Source organism: Crocuta crocuta, unplaced genomic scaffold (assembly GCF_008692635.1).
Source record: "Crocuta crocuta isolate KB4526 unplaced genomic scaffold, BGI_CrCroc_1.0 scaffold465, whole genome shotgun sequence".
In the NCBI taxonomy this organism is placed as follows: Eukaryota; Metazoa; Chordata; class Mammalia; order Carnivora; family Hyaenidae; genus Crocuta; species Crocuta crocuta.
Genome location: NW_027528912.1, coordinates 754,639 through 777,939, shown reverse-complemented (window position 1 = coordinate 777,939; position 23,301 = coordinate 754,639). Strand labels below are relative to the sequence as shown.

Here is a 23,301-nt window from a genome sequence, read left to right as displayed (position 1 = left end):
ATAATTCATCAGCCTGCGCTTCAAAAGGACAGCCAGGGGCTGCGAGGCTGGGGCTTAAGTAACCTGCGCAGGGGCCCCAACTTTGGAAAAGTCTGTATTTGCGTTGCGCCGCCTGAAGGGTGCGCTCGTTAGCGAACGGCTTTGGCCGGGACGAGCTTCTCGGCGTCCTGCGGGGTCCGGCGCCCCCTGGAGGCGGCGGGCGCCCTCCGCCCCGTAATGTGATCGCCCTGCTCCGGGATTGGCCAGAAGCTGAGTTGTGCGCTCGGCGGGGGCTCCCGAGCTCAGCTNATGGAGCGCAGACTCCTCTGCTGGACCGCCTGCTTGCTCCTGGTGGCGAGGTGCCCGCCGGCGCTCCCGTGCCCGAGCCGGTGCCTCTGCTTGAAGAGCACCGTCCGCTGCATGCACTTGGTGCTGGGTCACATTCCCCAGGTGCCGCTGCCGACCACGGTCCTGTAAGTTCGCGCGCGTTCCCGGGCAGCGCGGCCCCGCGCTCTGCCGAGACTCTGCGCTCCGCTCCGCTTTTCACCTAGGTTCCCGACGCGGGCCCTGCTGGTGTGATCGGAGGAGGGGTGTCCTCACTTCTCAGACAACTTAACCGTGCTGGTTGGTTGGACTAGAAAACGTGAGCGATGATGTGTTGAAATCAATACATGTGCACTAGGTGCAGTTCTCTTTTCCAGCCTCTTCCAGAACTTAGCTATTGAGAATTTTCATCTTTATTGAAGCGCTTTCCTGCGTAGGTTCTCAGTGTGTTCCTTTCATCCTCGCCTCCAACTCTTTCATTCTCCTAATTGGGTCAGCACGTATCTGTCCCATTTGGACAGAACTGATTGAGCTTCGGAAGGTGCTCCGATGTAGTGTGTGCTGGCAACTTGCATTTCTTCTGTTCGTTGTTGGGGTTTGTGTTGCGCGTGCATCCCTGGTGGGTGTGCTCTCAGCCTCAGGCCTCTGAAGGTCTCTCGGTTTTCCAGAGCAGCCCCTGCAAATGGAGCAGCAGAGCTGGGTACTTAGAAGCCTTCCAGGGCGGTGACTAATCAGCATCTTGCAGGCGTTCGTGGATGGTAGAATAAACAGTATAGGAATCAGATAGACCCGGGTTCAAATCCCACTTCCTTTCCTTTAATATGGCGATAATAAGCCTATATCATTGAATTGACATTTGGGTTAAATGAAATAATTTGTGTGAAGTGCAGATCTTTCTTTACCATAATTTTCAAGCCTTACGTCACCAGAGAAGGAAAAATACTGAAAAGACATACCGATTTGAAGGGTCCACTTGTCCGTGGTAAAGTTTTTGTGGATTATGTCCTGTCTGTGGAAGGGAGACCTCCTTTCACTGTTACAAGTCCAGTCTTGAGCAGAGGGAAATAGCCTAAGAGTCCCGGAATTTTGAGATATGAGATAAGAAGGTCAGCACTGTATTTTTTTTTTTTTTGGTCATAATCATGAAATGAGGATTTTAACCTGGCAATGAAAAGTTGAAGCTACTGGTTAGTACTTGTGTGGAATAAGAGAGCTCTATTTGCCATACATCTTTATGGGGATTTTTATTAAGTATTTTGATCATTTTATATGCTTGCAAATACCAAAATGTGTCTTACTCTCAAAACTAATAATGGGGCACCTGGGTGGCTCAGTGGGTTAAGCGTCCAACTTTGGCTCAAGTCCTGATCTTGCAGTTTTGAGTGTGAGCCCTGCGTCGGGCTCTGTGCAGACAGCTCAGAGCCTGGAGCCTGCTTCAGATTTTCTGTCTCCCCCTCTCTCTGACCCTCCCATGCTCATCCTCTGTCTCTTTCTGTCTCTCAGTTATAAATAAAAATGTTTATTTTTGAGAGAGAGAGAGAGGGAAAACACAAGCAGAGGAGGGGCAGAAAGAGGGAGACACAGAATCTGAAGCAGGATCCAGGCTTTGAGCTGTCAGCACAGAGCCTGATGCAGGGCTCGAACCCATGAACCATGAGATCATGACCTCAACTGAAGTTGGACGCTTACCCGACCGCATCACCCAGGCACCCCAACCCTGTGTGTGTAGTTTTAAAGAGCCTTCCACCACATGCAGAAATAAAATGGTTCTCAGGTTCCAGACCAGGCCAGGTCGTGAGCCAGGTGCCCTAGGGAGGAAATGTGTGTGCCGTAGGTGAAGTCTCCACTCCTAGCCTCAGTTTCTTAGTACATTCAGTGAGGAGGCTAAGGGTGCCCACCCTCTGGAGTTATTCTGCAGCTCACAATGAGATAATACATGTTAAATACTTAGGAAAGTGTCTGGCCTTACTCAGCACTGTGCGAGGGTGTGCTGTCATCATACAATTAGGACAACAGCTGCAAACTCAAATGCCCACAGAAAACTGGTTGGGACAGTGAGACCAACATTGTGTGGGTGCCGTGGGGGACACGTCCAACCGCCGGTTTGGGTGAGTGGGGGCCGCGGGGAGGGAGAGGTGGTCAGAGGCCTGGGCCAGTGGCTACTGAGCTCACTGCTGCCCTGTGGGAATTTGGGCTTACTGTTAATGAGCTGCCATATTTTTCAAGAAGGTATGGAAGTCAAAAGTGAATTTCCCTAAGTTCTACATCTTAGAATATAATTTTTTTTAAATGAAAGGCAACAGCATATAGGCCCCCTCCCCCATATTTGTAGATTCCTTTTACCCCAGGACATTTCTTCTGTGGCCTTTATTAGAGAAATGGTATAAAGGCCAAGAAATATATGTGCAGTCTATAAAAATTGGTGCCCTACTTCTTTTGGGCCCCAGATCCCTGACCTAGGATTACATTTTCATGGAAGCAATATTATGAAGGTACACAAGTAATGCATCAAGATAAAAATTCTGAAAAAGAAAAACCCAATCAGCCTTTGAAAGCTGAGGCAAAGGGGAGGGCCTGGCCAAATTTCTCCCTAACAGCAGCATCGAGAGGTTTTGCTAAAGCAAACTTAGATATGTGTGGTCATCACAACGGTGGAAACAATATAAATAACGTGTAGCATTATACACAGCCAGAGTGCTTAGTAAATGTTAATTAGTAGTATAATTTTCTTGATTTTGTCTTTACTTGCTTTTAAAATTTTAATAGAAGATGTTTTTCTCAGCTGGAGATAAGGAAATGTCGCTATACTTAATGATTGATGATGGCTAATCAGGGGTTTCAAGTATAGAAAAATACAGAACTACTCCCCCCCCCTTTTAATTTAATTCCATCTATAAAGATATCATTGGGTATTCAAAACAAATACCAGTTAGCAAATAGTCCACTATCATTTTTTATTTGTTTTTAAGTTTATTTTGAGAGAGAGAGAGGAGTAAAGAAAGAGAATCCTAAGCTCCACACTGTCAGCATAGAGCTGGACATGGGGCTTGAACTCATGAACTGTGAGATCACGATCTGAGCCAAGATCAAGAATTATTTGCTCAACTGCCTGAGCCACCCAGGCGCCCCAGTCCACTACCATTTAGAAACTCTCACTCCTCAAGCTATTTTAGCATAATAAATCTTTCAGAATTGGAATTAGCAAACATAAAACTTCTAGTAATGAAATTTGGAGGTGCCTGTTCAAGAATCAGAAGCCCTGCTTAGCTTTCGTTGATTTTACTTTAGCCAAAGGTCAGAGATAAGATGTTCTTTGAATTCCCAGGAGTGGAAGATTGAGTATCATTTGAACTCAGGGACTGCGATTAAACAGACTCTAAAAACCCATCTCAATTCCACTAGAAAAACGTAGAACATGAGAATTTCCCCCAAAGTCTTAGCTTCACAAGTATGTACAGTGTGATGTTTTAACTATTTAATGAAGGCATTTCCTTTATGTATGAAGCTCGCCTTGGCCTCCCAAGTAAGACCACCCTCAGGAGGAAGGCTAGCGGGGAGGGGTGCAGATGGGAAAATGACAAGTCCAGTCATGAAAACATTTATCCAGCTGATAAAAATGTCCTCTTGTCCAAGAAGAAAATAGCATTCCTTCAGCTCTTTCCAGTTTCCAATCCAGTTTTTTTTTTTTTTAATTTAACCCTCAGGGGTGACTTTGACCTTTGAAATGGAATTTCTCATAACTTTTTCATAACTGACATAACTTGTTGGCTCTGAGTTATCACTTAGCAGTGGTGAGCGAGCCTGGGCTCTCTAGACCTAACCCAGTTTGGCGTGGTTGAAGGCAAGCAAGAGGGACCCGACTGAACCACATCTGCATTCAAGCCTACCCCACTTGACCTGATGGGGAGAGCAATGGAACTAAAAGTTGAAACGCATTTCCTATTCCACTGCCCATGCCTAAGTCAAGCTACACTATTTCAACACCTGTCCCCAATCTTGGGGGCCTGACACAGTGCAGCCTCGCCACCCTAATGACTCAGGACAGCTCGGTCCTCAGAGAAGAACTAGAAGAGGCTGTTCTAGAAGGTCGGGTGAGTGTTCATGGAGCCCACGTGAGGGTTTGGGGTGGAGGGGCAGTAAGGGGAGGGCAGAGGCAGGGGGGGGAGGGGTAGAAGCCGCCAGCTGTTAGCGCCACTGTCCAGGGTGGGGCCCACCCCTCCTATTTGGGAGTCATCCTTCCTTCAAACCAACCTACAGGAGAATGAGTTTAGGGGATAAACGGGTCCCCTCTGGGTGTGTTTGGGGGTCTCCCATGGGACAAACAGTTGAAGTCCAGCAGGTGGTCATGGGACCCGGAGAAGCAGATCCGGATGTTGAGCACACCCCTAAGCCACCCGGGAAGCCGCAGGGCGCAGTCGTGCACACACCACTGAAGGGGACAGAGCGAGCCGGCCGTCGCAGGGAAGGCGCACGACGTTTCCCAGAGCGGCGCGACCCGGGTCCGAGCTTGCGCTTAGAGAGACAACCTGACCCTGCACACTGCACAGGACTTTGCAAAAGCACAGATGGGAATAGAGGCCGAATGGCAAGCACTTAAGGAGCAACCGGCTGGCTTTTCCAGAGTTCAGAATGTGGCCCCCACCAAGGCGTTGGCATCCCCGTCTCAGAGTCTCAGTGTCCTCGCCAGCGAGACAAGGATGGATGTTGCCTCGGGACGCCAGGCTCCCTGTGGCCTTGTCTGGGGGTTTCCTGCACTGGTCTGTGCCCAGTGGAATAGACTGGTGTTTTCCATGCTGAGCCTGCATTTCTTTTTATATAAAAAATTTTTTTAATTTATTTTTGAGAGAGAGAGAGACAGAGTGTGAGCAGGGGAGGAGCAGAGAGAGAAGGAGACACAAAATCCAAAGTAGAGTCCAGGCTCTGAGCTGTCAGCACAGAGCCCAACGTGGGGCTTGAACCCACAAGCCATGAAATCATGGCCTGAGCCGAAATCAGACGCTTAACCGGCTGAGCCACCCAGGCGCCCTGAGCTCTGCATTTCAGTCCCTCCTGTGGGTTCTACAGGAGATGAAGGGAAGCACTGCACAATCACCGCTTTTAGGAGGGTAGTTACACTATGAGATGGCACAGGTGAGGTCCCTGTTCTGGTTGGACAGCGACTGCGTATAGGAAAAGCTGGACGATAAGACAGCTCTGATGGAAGGAGGGCCAAGCCAGTTTGCATTTCTGGAGTAAGAAAGGACGGTGAATGTCCTGGTTTGTCAACTGGATGGGAAATGTAGACAGTGAAAATAAGTGACAAAAGGGGGAAAATATGAATAGAGAAAACGTGTTGACTTTCACTTGGGCATCCTGCTGGAGAGGCTCAGAAATACAGCAAGCTCGGCAGGGGCGGGGTGTAGCTCCGAGAGCCCCTGGAAGAAGAGCGTGCAGGGAGGAAATGGGATTTCCCAGGAGATGAGAAAAGGCAGCACGAGACTAGAAGCCTGGCAAGCCCCTGAGTCAAGGGAACGCACATGCAAGCCACGCTCCACCCGTCAGTTGTGGCTGGGAAGTCCGTGCACTGCACAGCTCCACACCGTGCTGGGAATGGTGGGAATGGTGCCCCCTGCAGTTGTGCGGTGCAATGACTCTGAGGAGAGGAGAAAGGAGTCCACGAGGAACACAGCAACCGATGGAGGAGGAGTCCCACAGGGGAGTATTAGTATTTCATGCGGGAGGAGGGTGGTCAAACCTGGCACAGGAAGTGGAGGTAGGAGAGTGCCAAGTTCACCTTCAAGATGTTGGAAGAAAAGCCGAAGGTCGAAGGGAATGTGTTGTTTTTTGTTTGTTTTTACAGGACGGGGGATGTTTTGCCCAAGTGGTAGGCAAGGGCAGTGGGAAAAGTGTGGGAGGAGTAAGGATGGGGAGCAGGGGAGTCCTATGTAGTTGTTGCAGCTCACAGCCCCGAGGGGAGGCATCTATACCAGATCGGTGTGAGCACGTGGCTGAGAGCTGGGTGTCTGGATAGACCAGGCTGGATTCAGACCCTCTTGTCTGAAAGGGAGAAAACCTAGTGGCTCGAGGCTCACACCTCAGCGCCAAAGCATCTGGAGGCCATCACCGCTCCGTCACATGTCCCAGCCCAGGCTCCGAATGAGTCTGATGCTGCTGGCTCCAAAGGGACAGAGACACATTAGAATAATGGTGAGAGTTACAGAGATTCTGTTAAGGAGACAGGGGATGTTGGGCAACTAGCTGTTTCAGCTACTTCAATGGCATTCTTAACAATAGTTTTTATAAAGTGTTTAATTCGATGGAGTGGTGAATTTACTGAAGGTGCTTGCGTTAGCTCAGGCTGTTATAACAAAATACCATAGACTGGGTGATTTTAAGTTTATTTATGTATTGAGAGAGAGAGAGAGAGAGAGGGAGGGAGAGAGAGAGAGAAAGGAAGTATGAGAATGAATCCCAAGCAGGCTCCATGCTGTCAGTGCAAGCCTGATGCTGGGCTCAGTCTTACGAACCATAAGATCATAACCTGAGCCAAAATCAAGAGTCAAACACTTAACCAACCGAACCACCCAGGTGCCCCTGGACTGGGTGATCTAAATTATTTCTCACAGTTCTGGGGGCTGGCAGGGCCGAGATGCCTGGTGAAAGGTCCCTTGCTGGTCCATTGAGCTGGCTGCCTTCTCATTGCATCCTCGCATGATGGAGAGTGGGACCATCTCTCTCCTGTCTCTTCCTATCATGAGGGCTCCGTCCTCATGACCTAATTATCTCCCAAAGGCCCCACGTCCTAATAACATCACCCTGAGGGTTAAGGATTCAACATAAGAATTTGAAGGGGAGTCAAGAACTCAGCCCATGGCAGTGACTCAGGTTTAAGTCATCAAACGGTTTATCAAAAACAAATAGGTTTCTGACCTAATCTAAGCGTCCTGCTGTCTTCTTTATTTAATCTGTATGTTCCTTCCCACTGTGAGATAACAATAAACTATTTCTTGAGCTACACGGGAGGCATGTATGTTACACAGTTCTCTTTCTTGCTGTTGCATAAATTAAGCATCTCTGACCAACATTCAAATCATGGCAACTTATTCAAGTGCCCCATGAAACATTTCAGCATTTTAAATGGTCTGCGGTTCTTTCAGGCACCAGAGTAGCCACAAGTGGCACATGTTTTTATTGTCTAACTCCAGACTGTGCAGTGAAAACCAGGGCTGTGTTTAAAAATCGCCTTGTTTTACGGTTTCATCTGGTCAGTTTGGACACTATACCCTTTCTCCCCCAGCAATTTCTTGTCTGAGTAGGAGAAAAAAAAATTATGTTTGGATTTTAAAATGGAAAACAGAAAACTACGAGCATGATTTTAGCTAATGATATAAAAAAAAATCCCAAGTCTACTAAATGCATTTATTTTAACAAGCAAAACTAAAAGGCCCTCATTTAACCTCAAACGCTGCAGAGTGCTAATGGCTGGAGATCATATAGGATAGAGATCTGTAACGCTGTGTGTAAATGGCTCCCAAGACTGCGGACACAGATTTTTTAAGTTTTTATTTTAATGCTAGTCTAGTTAACACACAGTGGAATATTAGTTTCGGGTGTGCCATAGAGTGATTCACTTCTCTACATTACCCAGTGCTCATCATGAGAAGTATCCCCTTAATCTGTTATCGATTTCACCCATCCCTCTACCCCCCTCTCCTCTGGTAACCATCAGTTTGTCTTCTAGTGTTAAGAATCCATTTCTTGGTTTGCTCTCTTTTTTTTCCCCCCCTCTCTGCTCCTTTGTTTTATTTCTTAAATTCCACAAAGGAGTGAAATCATATGGTGTGTTTGTGTTTCTCTGACTGACTTATTTCGCTTAGCATAATATTCACGTCACTGAATAGTTCCATCCACATCATTGCAAATGGCAAGCTTTAATTTTTTTTTATGACTAATATTCCATTGTAAATATATACCACATCTTCTTTATCCATTCATATCAGTCGGTCTACCTTTGGGCTGTTTCCATAGTTTGGCTCCTGTAGATAATGCTGCAGTAAATATAGGGGTTCATGGATCCCTTTGAATTAGTATTTCTATATTCCTTGGGTCAATATCCAGTAATGGGATTGCTGGATCGTAGAGTAGCTCTATTTTTAACTTTTCTTTTTTTTTTTTTTAAAAAAAGCTTATTTATTTTGAGAGTAAGAGCGTGAGTGGGAGAGGGGGAGAGAGAGAGAGAGAGAGAGAGAAAATTCTAAGAAGGTTCTGTGCTGTCAGCACAAAGTCCAATACAGGGCTTGATCCCATAAACTGTGAGATCATAACCTGAGCCAAAATCAAGAGTCAGATGCTTAACCAACTGAGCCACCCAGGACCCCCCTGCGTTTTTAACTTTGTGAGGAACCTCCATACTGTTTTCCAAAGGCTGCAGCAGTTTGCATTCACACCAACAAACAGTGCAAGAGGTTCCTTGTGTCCACATCCTCACCAATATGTTTTGTTTCTTGTGTTGATTTTACCCATTCTGACAAGTGTCAGGTGGTATCTTATTGTAGTTTTGATCTGTATTTCCCTGTTGATGAGTGATGTTGAGTATCTCTTCCTGTGTCTGTTGGCCATCTGGATGTCTTCTTTGGAGAAATGTCTATTCATGTCTTCTGCCAATTTTTAAATTGGATTATTTGTTTTGGGAGGGTTCATAAGTTTTTTATGTATTTTGGATACTAAGCTTTTATTAGATATGTCATTGGCAAATATCCTCTCCCATTCCATGGTTGCTGTTTAGTTTTGTTGATTGTTTCCTTCACTGTGCAGAAGTTTTTTGTTTTTTTTCTTTTATATAGTCAGTTTACTTTTGCTTTTGTTTCCCTTGCCTCAAGGGACGCATCTAGAAGGAAATTGCTGTGGCCGATGTCAGAAAGGTTACAGTCTGTGTTCTCCTTTAGGATTTTTATGGTTTCAGGTCTCACCTTTAGGTCTTTAATCCATTTTGAATTAATTATTGTGTTTGGGGTAAGAAAGTGGTCCAGTTTCATTCTTTTGTAGCTTGCTCGCCAATTTTCCCAACACCATTTGTTGAAGAGACTATCTTTTTCCCATTGGATATGCTTTCCTGCTTTGGTCAAGACTAAATGACCATATAGGTGTGAGTTCATTTCTGGGCCTTCTATTCAGTTCTGTCCATCAATGTGTCTGTTTTTGTGCCAGGGCCATACTACTGTGATCACTGCAGCTTTGTAATATAACTTGAAGTCTGGTCTCCAGTTTTGCTTTTCTTTTTCAAGGTTGCTTTGGCTCTTTGGGGTCTTTTGTGGTTCCATACACATTTTAGGATTGTTTGTTCTAGCCCTGTGAAAAATGGTCGTGGTATTTTGATAGGGATTGCATTAACTGTGTAGATTGCTTTGGGGATTATAGACATTTTAACAATGTTTGTTCTTCTAATCCATGAACATGGAATGTTTTTCCATTTCTTTGTGTCATCTTCAGTTCCTTTCAGCAGTGTGTTATAATTCTCAGAGTATAAGTCTTTCACCGCTTTAGTTAGGTTTATTCCTAGGAGCAACTATAAATAGGATTGATTTCTTAATTTCTCTTTCTGCTTCTTCATTATTTGTGTATAGAAATACAACAGATTTTTGTACATTGATTTTGTATCTTGTGACCGTAATGAATTTGCATATCAGTTCTAGCAGTTTTTTGGTGGAATCTTTTAGGTTTTCTATATAGAGTATCATGTCATCTGCAAATAGTGAAAGTTTTACTTCTTCCTCGCTAATTTAGATGGCTTTCATTTTTTTGTTTTTTGTTTTTGTTTGTTGTTGTTGTCTGATCGCTGAGGCTAGTACTTTCAGTACTATGTTAAATAGCAGTGGTGAGCGTGGACATCCCTGTTGTGTTCCTGACCATACAGGAAAAGCTCTCAGTTTTCCCCCATTAACGATGATATTAGTTTTGAGTTTTTCATATATGACCTTTATTATGTTGAGGTACATTCCCTCTAAACCTACTTTGCTGAGGGTTTCTGTTTTCATTAATGGATGCTGTACTTTGTCAAATGCTTTTTCTGCATCCATTGAAAGGATCGTCTGGTTCTTATTCTTTGTTTTATTACTGTGGTTTGTCACGTTGATTGATTTGCAAATATTGAGCCATACTTGCAACTGAGAAATTAATCCCACTTGATTGTGGTGAATAATTTTTTAATATGTTGTTGGATTGAATTTGCTAGCATTTTATTTTATTTTTAATGTTTTTTATCTTATTTTCGAGAGAGGGAGAGACAGCATGAACAGGGGAGAGTCAGAGAGAGAAGGAGACACAAAATCCGAAACAGGCTCCAGGCTCTGAGCTAGCTGTCAGCATAGAGCCCGATGCGGGGCTCGAACCTATGAACCGTGAAACTGTGACCTGAGCTGAAGTCGGACACTTAACTGAGTGAACCACCCACGAGCCCCAGTTTGCTAGTATTTCATTGTGAGTTTTTGCCTTCACATTCATCAGGGATGCTGGCCTGTGGTTCTATTTTTTATGGGAGTCTTTATCTGGTTTTGGTTAGGGTAATGCTGGCCTCACAGAATGAGTTTGGGAGTTTTCCTCCCTCTTCTATTTTTTGGACTAGTTTGAGAAGAATAGGTGTTAACTCTTTAAGTGCTTAGTAGAATTCCCCCAGGAAGCCATCTGGCCCTGGACTTTTATTTGTTGGGAATGTTTTGATTGCTGATTCAATTTCTTTGCTGGTTATAGGTCTGTTCAAGTTTTCTGTTTCTTCCTTTTTCAGTTTTGGTAATTCATATGTTTCTAGGAATCTGTCCATTTCTTCTGGGTTGTCTAATTTGTTAGCATATAATTTTTCATAATATTCTCTTATAATTATATTTCTGTGGGGTGGGCAGGGGACTGTGATGAGCCCTCCATGCTGGGACTGAGGCAAGCTTGACTGAGAAGGGCAGTCCCCATAAAGCACAGTGCGAGTGGGGCGTGGTGTAAGCAAGTTAGGCGGCCAGTGTTGTACTGTGCTGGTAGCTGGGTGCTTATGCTGAGGGGCAGGGAACTGGAATGGTGCCCGCCAGCATCTGTGTTCCCAGAGAGGCGCTTCGTGAATGCTGCCTGTCGGGGATGCTCTGAGACTACGGGATAATCCTCCCCCTGTGTGCCCCAAGTGTTCCCAGATCATTATTTCCATGCCATCTGCCACCCCTCCACCCCAACGGTTTGCCCACCTTCTCTCCAGGAGCAGGGCAGTGCCCAGCCAGGCCCCCTGGCCTTTAAGACCTGCTGGGTGCAAGAACTCACACAATTCAGCCCCCCTCGTTTTCTAAGCCAGTGACTTTGGGGGAGTGTTCTCTTTGTGCCTTCTCCCATGTGCTCCTCTCCCCTACCCTTCTCCTCGACCACGGCCCTCTCCCCTCTGCAGCATCCAGAATCTCTTTCTCCTCTAACCCTCATCTCTGCACTTCCTCCCTTCTTGGATGTGGCCTCTTCTCTTTCTTTTGTTGTGGAGTTTCTTCTGTCCGTCTTCAGGTTGATTTCTGGAGTAGTTAGGATGATTTGATGATTGTCTAGCTGTGTTTGTGGTGCAAGACGAGCCCAGGGTCCTCCTACCCTGTCGCCATTTTGCAAATCCAGGACACAGATCTTACGATTCGTTTACGAATGACACCCAGATTGCGAGCCCCGTGAGTAATTACTAGGGGCAACTGCCTACACACATGGTTTGAAAAAAGCCTAGAGGTGTCCCCAAAATAGATCCCTCAACTGCTTCCCAGACCCTGGCATTTGCCACCATCTGCCCTTGGGTTAGATCACCGAAGACTCCAATGAAAAACATCCCTTTTATCTTGCAGGAATGTTATGCCTTCATAGATTAAAGAGGACAGGGAATCGGTTCATTAGATTAGGACCAGAGTGTAGCCCCTGAGACAATTAGAACGTCTGCGGGTTGTGCTTCTAGGAAGGTGCAGCCGGAAGTCTGGAGATGCAGGAAGCCAATGGGCTCTGTCCCCACTCCTCTTTCTGCCTGGATTGCAGGAGCACCTGTTGTTCTCCACTGGCCTCCTTCAGAGGTCAGCTTGGAGCTCACCTTCAGGAAGTCTTCTCTTTTCCCTTCCTCCCAGATGTTGGGAGATACCTTTCCTGTCTTGACCAGGGAACATGCCACACGGGATTAGGATTGTTAACTGTCCCCATTACAGACCAAATCCCTCCAGGGCAGAGAAGAGAGATTCCATCTTTTCTGAGGGCCCGCCGACGTAAGATATGTTGGATGCATGAAGGAGCCAGTTGGCAAAATGAAACTTGAGAGGCAGTGAAAACGTCACCCACTTGGCAGTTTTGTTTCAAACTGGGGCAGGCTCTACCCTCTAAGAAAGCTGCAGACAGCTTTTTTAGAAAGCTCTTAATCCAGCCCTGTGTGGCCTGGATGAACATGATTTCTGAGCGTTGTGGCCCTTACCTCATGCTTCACCTGTGTTGATCACCACTCTTGTAAGCACGCTATGTAATCTGCTGTTTAACTGCAGGACTAGAGCAGAAAGTATTGCCTGGACACAAAAATCTCCAGCAGAAATGAGGTAAGGACGAAAAGAGAAGTGGAGGCCAAAATGGTGGCACCTTGCCATGTGTTATCTGAGTGCTGACTGGTACTTAGGAAGACCATTGCCTCTCCAGTGGGTCCCCTTGGTTTAAACAAGATGTTGGTGCACAAAAAGATGGTTTGTTTTCTTCTCCACCCCACGCACCTGTGACAGAGTCCCTTCCCACCTGCACCTCTGTGTTCCCTCCCTGTGTCACCGGCATGCCGCCTGGTGGACAGAAGGAGACTTCGCCATCATCTGTATTTGGCTGCTTCTAAAGACAAGCAAAGATGCGAAGCAGGTGCAATATGGAGAATTTATTTTTAAAATGTTCCAAATCAGCTAAAAGCAGCCGCCACCTCAGGACTGTAACTCAGGGCCCCTGGGAACCCTTGCCCACGCTCACAGGAACACACCGAGGGAACAGGGCCATCGGTTATTACACTGTTAAAACTTCCCCAAATCGGTTACAGTAGTATTTTATTTACTTACACCTCACATTTGTCTAGAAAGTGTTCCAAGTGGCTAATAGCTATTTTTAGCTCCAGGATAAGATGTTTCCCACCTACTTTTTCTAAATCTTATATTTTCCCTTTTTGCACTTCTCTTATTTCTGATTATGTTCTTCTTTTTCTTTTTTGTTTTTTAAAGCCTATTTATTTGGGGAGAGAGAGACAGAGGGAGAGGGAGCACATGCGAGCAGGGGAGGGGCAGAGAGAGAGAGGGAGAGAGGATCCCAAGCAGGCTCCCAGCTGTCAGTGAAGAGCCGGATTTGGGGCTCAAACCCATGAACCGTGAGATCATGCTGAACCCAAATCATGCTCAACCAACTGAGCCGCCCAGGCGCCCCCATGTTTTTCTTTTTAAATATTAATATCTTTAAACTCAGTGAACACAAAGGAGGCGGTAGAATTCTGTCAGAAGAGAATCCCATGCTAAGTGCGACATCAGCCGAATTATAATCGAGTGCTGAATTTTAGTCCGACATCCAGATTATTATACTGAGAGTAGAACCTGTATCAAAAATCTGATATCTAAGACCATCTCTCTATCAAACATAGGAAGGATTTTGTATCCAGGATTGAATTTCCATTTGCCTTTATCCAGTGCAGTAGGTCAAGATGAGTTCTAACCTGGACTGTCTAGAGGCAGCAGGAAGGTAACTAGCTGTACTAAGGGGAGTCTAAATTAGCACTCTAGCTCTTAAAGAATTCTCTACACTGTCAGGGCTGAATGTTATGCAAACTTCCTGTGTACCGTTCTGCACATTTCTTCCTCCGGCACATTTGAACAATGAGGTCCCTGCCAGGACAGCAGAAGGTCATTGGGCTGCCGTTGTCACGGGTTTGTTGGTTACCCCAGCCACTGGGCATTCTCTCTACAGAATGGCTTTTCATTTTATGGTCCTCACGTCCTACGTGGTTGTTTCTAAAAAGGTGTCATTCCGAATGGCTGCAGGTCACATGTATGCAGTGTGCCGGGTACCTCCTAGCCAGCTTGGACTGTGTCCTGGTAATATGACTCCAGTCACGCTTGGAATACAGTCACATTGAAGGCAGATGACTGCAGGACTTATCAGTGTGTTTCTGGGTAGGAGGAAGGATTGAGTAAATGTATGTTTTGCCTAAAATGTATCTCAGACTAATAGATCTAGTTGAGAGGCACTGTGCTTAGCAGTGAGGACCACAGACCTGGGAGCCGGACTATCTACACTGGAATTCTGCTTTCACAGTTTATTAGTGTGTCCTTGGGCAGGTAATTTAAGTCCTCTGGCTTCCATCTTCTGTGTAAAATAGTGCTTACCAAGTGTTGGGAACTATTTAAATCTTTCTTGCTATAATTAGCACTAATATTATTATAGCCATTGAAGTCTAGAGGTACAGATAGATGTCAGTTCTAAAAGATTCTCTTTTTTTCTTTCTTTCGGCAAATAAATATTACTTACAAAGATTCTGAAAGTGACCAACTCCTGTCTCTTGGAACTAAAAACTTACTTTTGTTGAGAAAGCATTGGAAGCACTCTTAAGCATGACTTTACTAAGGTTGTGTCTGAAATGATGAGTTAATGTTCAGAAAATGTTATTTGTTTCTGAAATTCGAGTTTTTACAGGGTGTGAGAAATACTTGAGAATCACATCATTAGCCTAGAGGGCAGGGTTAGTAGATTGTAACCTTTCGATAAGATTTGTAGATTTGCTTTTTTCCAGTATAGGGTCACACTTGTTTTGACATTAAGGTCATCCCGCTCAGATCTTCTGCTGGTCCCAAGGCCATCAGCCTATTTTATTTAGCAGGCAGCTTTGCATAATGGAAAAGGAGAACTCTTTAAAGTCCCTGCGGATTATAATACGGAAACAATTCCTAGTTCTGGCAGTGAATGTCATAGGTTAGAACAAAGTTTTATACCACTTAAAACCATAGATTGTAAATTGTACATTTTTTTTTCAGTTTCTCATGTGTATTTATAAAAATTCAGAGACTTCTGCTGTGGGAAAATGCTCTCTTCATCTTTCCCTTGGGAGATATGTGTAGGGAAGGAGAATCTTAAGTCGTGTGCATGCGTGCGTGTGTGCGTGTGTGTGTGTGTGTGCGTGTGTGTGCGTATAACTATAGGAGTCTGAAACTCTAGAGCTCCTAAAAATAAAAGAAGATGAACACAGTGAAAAGATCAGTGGTTGTCAGAGTCTGGAGGGAGGAGGGATGAATAGGTGGAATACAGATGAGGTTTAGGGTAGCGAAACTATTCTCTGTGATACTCTAGTGGTGGGTACACGCCGACCTATAACGGTGGATAGAATATATAACGCCAGGAGTGACCCCTAACCTGACCTGTGCAGGGATCACGTGTCAGTGTGGTTCATCAGTTATTTCCATTATCATTGCACCACTCTGATGGGGATATTGGTATTGATGTTAATAATTGGGGAGCGCTGTACTTTCTGCTCAATTTTGCCATGAATTTGATACAGTTCGAAAAGATGAAGTTTAATTAAACATATGAAATAAATAAAAGAAGATCCCTGGGGAGGTGGTGCAGGAGTCTGGAAAGGAGCAGGAAAATTCTGGAAGTCCAGAAAGTACCTGGGTGCAAAGGAAAAGGGGACAAGTAGGAAAAGCAAGCCACCTGTGAGTTACAATCTCTTGGCCCAGGAGCAGAGGGAGGCCAGCCCTAGTGTCTGGGAAGGGAGCCTCTGGCTGGGTCTACAAAGAAATCAAGCATCCTGGAGGGGCCGTTCATGATAGGATCAGGCAGTGGTCAACATTCGCCATGTGAGCAAAGCATATACGCGGGTATTGTGACTTTATTTTAAAAGTTTAGGTCCTGCTGCCATTTGCTTTCCCGATGCTCCTTGACAACTTTAATCAGTGTTTCCATTTACTTATTTGGTGTTTTCCCTATGACTTTTAAGTTTCACAAAAGAAGGAATCATTCTGTCTTTGTTGACACGCTCCTGGGCTCATAGTACAGTTTCTGGAATTCGGGGGACACTCGATGAACATTTGTTGGGTGAAATACTCGGCAACATTACGGTTGCCACCAGTGGCTTCCTGCCAGGCTTGACTAAATGTAGGAGGGCAGACAAGTGCACAGCCGCTCCAGGAGGACTGATGGCGCCCCCCGGAGGTGGGCATTGTCTTTAAGCGTCTGTTACTGTGCAGTGTCAGCTTGGAGCCTGCTCCTTGCTGGGGCGGAGACCGGGGAGGCCCTTGCTCCTTGGAGCCTTCATTCCAGTGCACGACGCACAGGGTGCTGCGAGGGAAGCGGGTTTGGGACGGGGGGGATGTGCTTGCTTAGTGGGGTGGTTCCAGAGGCCCACTGAGGCAGAGACGCTGGATCTGAGTGACCAGAAGGAGCAGGTTTCCGAGGCTTGGGGTGAGCCTGGCAGGCAGGGGCCAGAGGTAGGGACAAGCACGGAGCTTTTGAAAGAAAGGCCAAAAGCAGATGAGAGAGGATAGGCGGGCAGAGGGAGGCGCTGTGTTCCGGGGGCAGGACTCCCTCTACGGCCACACGGAGACCTCTCGCAGGGGGCACAAGGTGAGAGGCGGGGCAGGATGAGGGGACCAACATCTCGGCCTTCGGGTCTCGAGGGAGGTGTGTGGCACCTTCCAGAAGTTTCTCTGCATAACCTGGGGCTGGGTTTCCTGGACCCCATCAGCCCCTGCCCTCGAGGGAAGGAACCCCTTCCAGACGCCTCTCTCCAAGACTGGGACTGGGTCCCCAGACCTCACACCCCCGTCCTCTCCCTTCCTCACTGACCCCGGGCAACTGGTCTGCACTTTGTGTGCCTTGTGTGGCTTTGCTTTTGTTTTACTTTTGTTTGAAGCCAAGACTCCCCGTCTCCAGGCCTAGTCTCCAACCCTTGTCTTGGCCTTGACCACTAACCTTGGGAGCCCAGAGCAGCGTCCCAGAGAGCGACGCCCGGCCGTTGTTTCCATAAAGAGGCAGAGGGGTCCTGAGGTCTCCCCTCAGGGGGAAAATAATGGTGTGGGAAGAGGGGATAGAAAAGGGCACGGCCTTACAGACCTTCTCCTTCATCTTAAAAAAAGTGGTAGAAACTCCTGCCAAAATAATAACAAATGAGATAAAGATTTAATGGCAAAATTTAAAAGTAATTTAATACAGGTTTTGGGGAACATTCCCTCTTAGGAGTCTAAGGCCAGGTTCACCTGGGGAATCAGCGACTGACAGAACACCATCCTTGCTGTTTGAGTGCAGGTCGGTGAAGAAGTTTTGCCTCTTATTCTTGCCTTTAGAAGGTTGTCTGTCTGTGACGCTTCCTCTCACTTTTCTTTCAACATGGGGTTTGGACAGAGAAAGTCTATTCATGAAAGTTAACGTGAGGGGCGCCTGGGTGACTGCGTCCATTACGTGGCTGACTTTGGCTCAGGTCATGATCTCATGGTTGGTGAGTTTGGTGAGTTTGAGCCCCGTATGGGGCTCTCGGCTGATGGTGCAGAGCCTGCTTCCCATCCTCTGTCCCCCTCTCTGTCTCTGCCCCTCCCCTGTTCTCCCCCCATCTCAAAAATAAACATTTAAAAAAGAAAAAAGTAAAAATAAATAAAAAATTAAAAAATAAAGTTAACGTGAAAGTAAATCTTATGATTTGTTCCCATTCCTGTCTCTAATTTAAATATTTTGTTTTCTTTTCCCATGAAGTTATATCATACTTTATTCTTTTTTAAAAATACTATATTCAATTATTCTTGAATAATCTCATAGATTTTAATACACTAGAAGCATTTTGAGAAAAACATCTGTCTTGGATTGTTCATTATGAGTCTTGTTGCATTTTAGACTCACTATAAACTTCCCAGAATTGAAAAATAGGAGAACATTTAGTGGAAAAATATTACATTTAGTGCAATAATAATAGTGGTTACAATTCATTTATAAAAATGACTAAATCTGAAGATAAGGAAACACAAGTTTCCCTTTCATTTTCAAATACATGTTCTTATTTCTAAACTTCAACCCCCTTTATTTGTAGGCTTTTTTACCTGAAAGATACTCCTTGGGTGGATTTATCTTGTAATAAAAAGCCTTTCCTAGTGAAAAAAAAGCTGGCCATATGGAAGCCCAAAAAAGGGAAAAATAGGAGAATATAACACTCCTGCTTCCTGTGGCATGATTTATTTTGATATGGCATTAAAATTAAACAGGCATGGGGGCACCTAGGTGGCTCGGCTGGTGAAGCATCCGACTGGCTCAGGTCATGATCTCACGGTTGGTGGGTTGGAGCCCCTGTCGGGCTCTGTGCTGACAGCTCAGAGCCTGGAGCCTGCTTCAGATTCTGTGTCTCCCTCTCTCTCTGCCCCTCCCCCACTTGTGCTCTCTCAAAAAATAAATAAACATTAAAAAATAAATTAATAAAATTACACAGGCATGGGATCATGGAAGGCCATGACTCAGAACATCCGTTTTCTTCCAACCCTAAGAAAGTACATGATCTTGGGCAAGCCACTTAAGCCCCAAGCCTCCAGGGTTTTCTTTTTTCTCAACATATAAAGTGAAGATTATAACCAACAACTGCACACAACACTGCTGAGTACTGATCATGACTTCTCCCTGAAGACTCTGTATCCTGCCCAAACCCGTGGCTGACATTTGTGCTTCCCAATCTCAATGCCTAGTTCTCTTCTCAAGGAAGAGAAAAACCAGATTTTATCTCGGTCAGGGCATTCTTTGAATTCCAGTTTTTTCCGTAGAAATATCTACATGTTATCTGTGACTTTCTACTTCCGATGTCTTCATCCCGTGTGTGCGGGGGCACAATCATCCCCTCTCGCACTGTGAAAGTGCTCGGTGGTGGCCTCCACAGCCCCTCTCTGCCGCCTCCCCAACAAGGGCCTTCCCTTTGGAGAATTCACCCGGACACCTCTTCTGAACCACATGTTAGGTGAGAACAATGTCATTCCCAGCTCTGGAGGGGCAGTATTTCCATGAATCCTCAAAATCATTAGCTGATATTCAAGCATTTATTAGTAACAGTTATTGTATTAATCAGAATAGCAATAAGATCCCATTTCCTTCTTGGAACTATAAAGGGGCACATCTCAAGGATTATTTAATGAGCCATGCTTGTTCCTTCCTTCAAGTACTTTGGCCAAGACAAATAACCAGCACTATATTGTTTGTGATGAAACCCAAACAGTGAATCCTGTACCTAGTGTGACGACAGGTTTTAGAGAGTGTGAAGTACAATATCCAAGAACATATTAGAATCAGCTTGTTTTATTGACAGTGAAATATTTAGTGCCACTAAAGATGTTGATGGTGAGCCCAAGACTTTCACGGGACACCATTTGCTGAGAGAAGTGTATCTTGAGTGTTTGTTCATAATTTTACGCATCATAGCAGCACTGTAGTCTGGAGTATGTCAATGATTTCAACAGGCAAAAGCTATGTAATGAAGATATTTTAATTTTAACTGAAATATAATTCTTCTTACTAAAAAGAACAGTAAGCTGGATCTCGTTTTCCAGTTGTTTTAGGCACTAAACTATGACTCTTTTCCACATGTATCATTCTAGGCTATAAAATTTATAGCAACATAATAAAGGGAAGCAATGTGGAATGATGGTGTCTAAGTGCAGGAGAAAATCTGTGCTGCTTGCTAAGTGCTTCTCCCATGAACACGCATACTGTTTATTGTGCGTTCAGACATTCCTCTATCTTTTATTACTAGAAGCAAATTGTATCTGTTTCCTTGTAACACTGATGCAATTAGGAGTAAGGCTCCTGTACATAGAGATGGGGGGTGCAAAGATGGAGTGTGTTAACAGGGGTGAGTCAGACAGGCTATCCAACTGCCGGATTCTCTGTTCAATGTCATGTGAACTGGCAAAGTCACTGCTTTGCTACTCACAATAGTTTTGTAACAAATGGGAAGGAAGTGTCCAAAATCTGTGGATGAGATTATGGTAGGGGTGCATTAGGCTGATGTAGAATTCACAAAAATAACAAAAAGGCACAATGTGTCACAGAGAAATGACTCGTTTTTGACTGGTGGCCTCTTGGTTGGTTCTCTGGCAGATTTACATGCACCTTTCACCTGTTCCCATACATGAAAGTCCTGTGTCTCTGGAATGCCTTCTCAAGAGCTGACCAAGGAAAGTAAAATCATTTATTAAATATGCCTACTCCCTGCTATGAAAGAAAATAAGAAGCCATTTAAAAGATTTTGGTCTCAGAGGACTTTAAAGTTTGCTACACTAAGAGTATTTGAGTAGAACTTTCCAAATAGCTGCGTTATGCTATTATCTGCTCTCTCAACAAATACTTCTTAATGTCTTTCCAGATTTATTTTTTTGAAAGAGAATATATTTAATCAAAGTCCTTCTGTCTCCCAGAAGACGGGGACAATCAAAACTTTGGAATTCCAAGCACTGAACCTCCAGATGTATCTCAGAGATTTTTAGCGCTATTGATTTAAAATATTCTAATTCCACTTGACCTGTTTCTTTCCAACGAGACTACTTCTGAGCCTTACTGAATGTAGAGAGCATCAGTTGTTTTCTGCTGGTGCTACAGTAAGTAGGAGTCCAGCCGTCTGACTGATTAAACTCTTGTAATTCAGAATTCCCATTCCCTGTGGAATTTCTCATCGTTGAGAGAAAGCATGGAGAAGGCCTTTCCCCTAAATATCAGATGTGTATCAGATTTCAGTAATGGCCTGCATTAGTTTATCCTTTGTTTATCCCATAGTGAAGATAGGAAAGTATTATTTCCATCCAGTGTAATTATTGTCAGGCACGAATGGGAGAATATTGAAATGAAGAGTATCCAACTCCTGGTGCAAACGCTTCAGTTTTAAAGGAATGTGAATCCTCTAGAAAGCCATGCAAAAACATCCAGCCAAGATAAGTTACTCGATTTCTGTTATTTCTTGCCTGAGGATTCTGAACCACTTCATTGTCTATTAATGAAAGCATTGTTACTGAGCTCAGCAACATAAAGAGAGGTTCCGCAATGGCCAGTGGTTACTGGCATTTCAGGCTCGTGTACATCATGGGGTAGATAATAAAGCACTTCCTGTTAGGATGGTGGGGGAGTGCATACCCACCCAAGGCCTGCTAGCACTAGACACAGATTACTTATGGTCTAAGAACTTTATCTTTTGGCAAAACAGATTGGAGCGAAATGGTCTCCAACTAAAACCATACTACTTTTCAATCTATCTGGATACATTTTTACCCTAGAGGAAGCCTAGAGCCATAACTGTGCACTAGTGAATTTTTTAACTCAAGTTTTGTAAAACATCATTCATGTTTGAATGTTGTCCATTCCCTGAATGATCAGCCGCTGCAGATCTGAGAATGCTGTACCTTTTTTATAAGTCAATTTGCTTATGAATATTAAAATCTCAGCTCGCCCTTCTTCTTAAATTGAGTACAGAGGGGAGGCTCAGTAGGGAGATTGTTTGACATATTCAGGACATTTATAAAGCCCTAACGTAAATTTTCTGCCTGGAAGGAGAATTTAAGAAGGGTAAGGTTATGTCAATTCTGGGAGATGGTCATTGGTAATCTCAGCTTCATGGATATGTCGATGTCCTTTTTTTAAATTAATTTTTATTTATTTATTTATTTTGATATGTCGATGTCTTGAAGTGCTGGCTCGAAGCTACTATATTTTAGCTATGGAGTGAACTTCTCTTTTTTAACATGCTGTAAGGGAGTGAGCATATATAGGGGGATTATTCAGCATAATTCAATAAATATGAGAGGTGATTGAGAAGCATCTGTCCGTATTCTTGTGTGGAATGATTTATTCAACAACAAATATTTGATCAGCGGCTATCATGAGTCCTGGACTGTAGGAGGAACAAGGCAGGAGAACATGAGTAAATTCTTTAAGGAGCTTGTAATCTACTGAGAGAGTAAACCCACCAAAAGGCCTGTGGTTGGAAAGGGCTAATAGAAGCACTTTGCCCAGATGTGTCAGGTCGCCGCAGATGGCTCTTCCGGTGTGGCTTTAAAACATGGTGGCTAATTCTTTGACCTTCTCGCCATTGAACGGTGAAGCTTATGCATCGTGACCGCTTCAGCCCACCATGTGTGGTGGTGGGACTCTGAGGCCTCTTGAAAGGCCTAGAGGTGCTGCTCAGTACTGGGGACTCTCGCTACGGGAGCACTGAGGCCCCTTACGAGGGTCTGGCTTCCCTGAAGCATGTGTTGGTTGGTCCCTGCAGACCATAGTCCCCAGGAGGTCGGCCCCCAAGAGGTCGGCCTTTCGGTGTTGTCACAGAGGCCCCGGGCACCAGCTGAACCTGCTGTGTGCAGCCCGGGTTTCTGACCCACAGCATCATGATGTTTCCAGTCCTTACATTTGAGGGTGGTCAGCTGTGTGGTCTGTGCACTGAACATGTCTCATAAGCTGGTGGTAGTGGAGGCTGCCAGAGAACAGCAAGAGAACAGTGCAGCAGGCGGGGCGGGGCGGCCTCTGACGTCACGCTTTCGGGGCGCCCGTGTGGCTCCAGTCCTCAGGCATTCGACTCTGGACCTCAGCTCAGGTCATGACCTCATGGTTCGTGAGACTGAGCCCTGCATCAGGCTCTGCACCTCCCCTCCTCACATGCCCCGTCTCTCAAAATAAATAAATAAACACTTTTAAAGTTAAAATTTTTTAAATTTTACTTTTTTTAAATTAATTTTTTAAATGTTTATTTTTGAGAGAGATAGACAGAATGTGAGCGGGGAGGGGTAGAGAGAGAGAGAGAGAGAGAGAGAGAGAGACAGACAGAATCTGAAACAGGCTCCAGGCTCTGAGCTGTCAGCACAGAACCCCATGCGGGGCTTGAACCCATGAACCATGAGATCATGACCTGAGCCGAAGTTGGACGCTTAACCAACTGAGCCACCCAGGCGCCCCTGCCCCCCACCTTTTTTTTCTTTTCTTTCTTTCTTTCTTTCTTTCTTTCTTTCTTTCTTTCTTTCTTTCTTT

At 45.0% G+C, this 23,301-nt stretch overlaps 1 protein-coding gene across 1 annotated transcript in view; it reads left to right on the top strand.

Annotated features, from left to right (window-relative positions):
* Nucleotides 1–288: 288 nt before the first annotated feature.
* Nucleotides 289–23,301, top strand: part of PXDNL (peroxidasin like) — a 430,252-nt gene continuing 407,239 nt past the window's right edge. Inside the window, exon 1 of the mRNA XM_077757094.1 lies at nucleotides 289–452. Within this exon, the coding sequence (XP_077613220.1) occupies nucleotides 289–452 (164 nt within the window). The remainder of the gene's footprint in view (nucleotides 453–23,301) is intronic.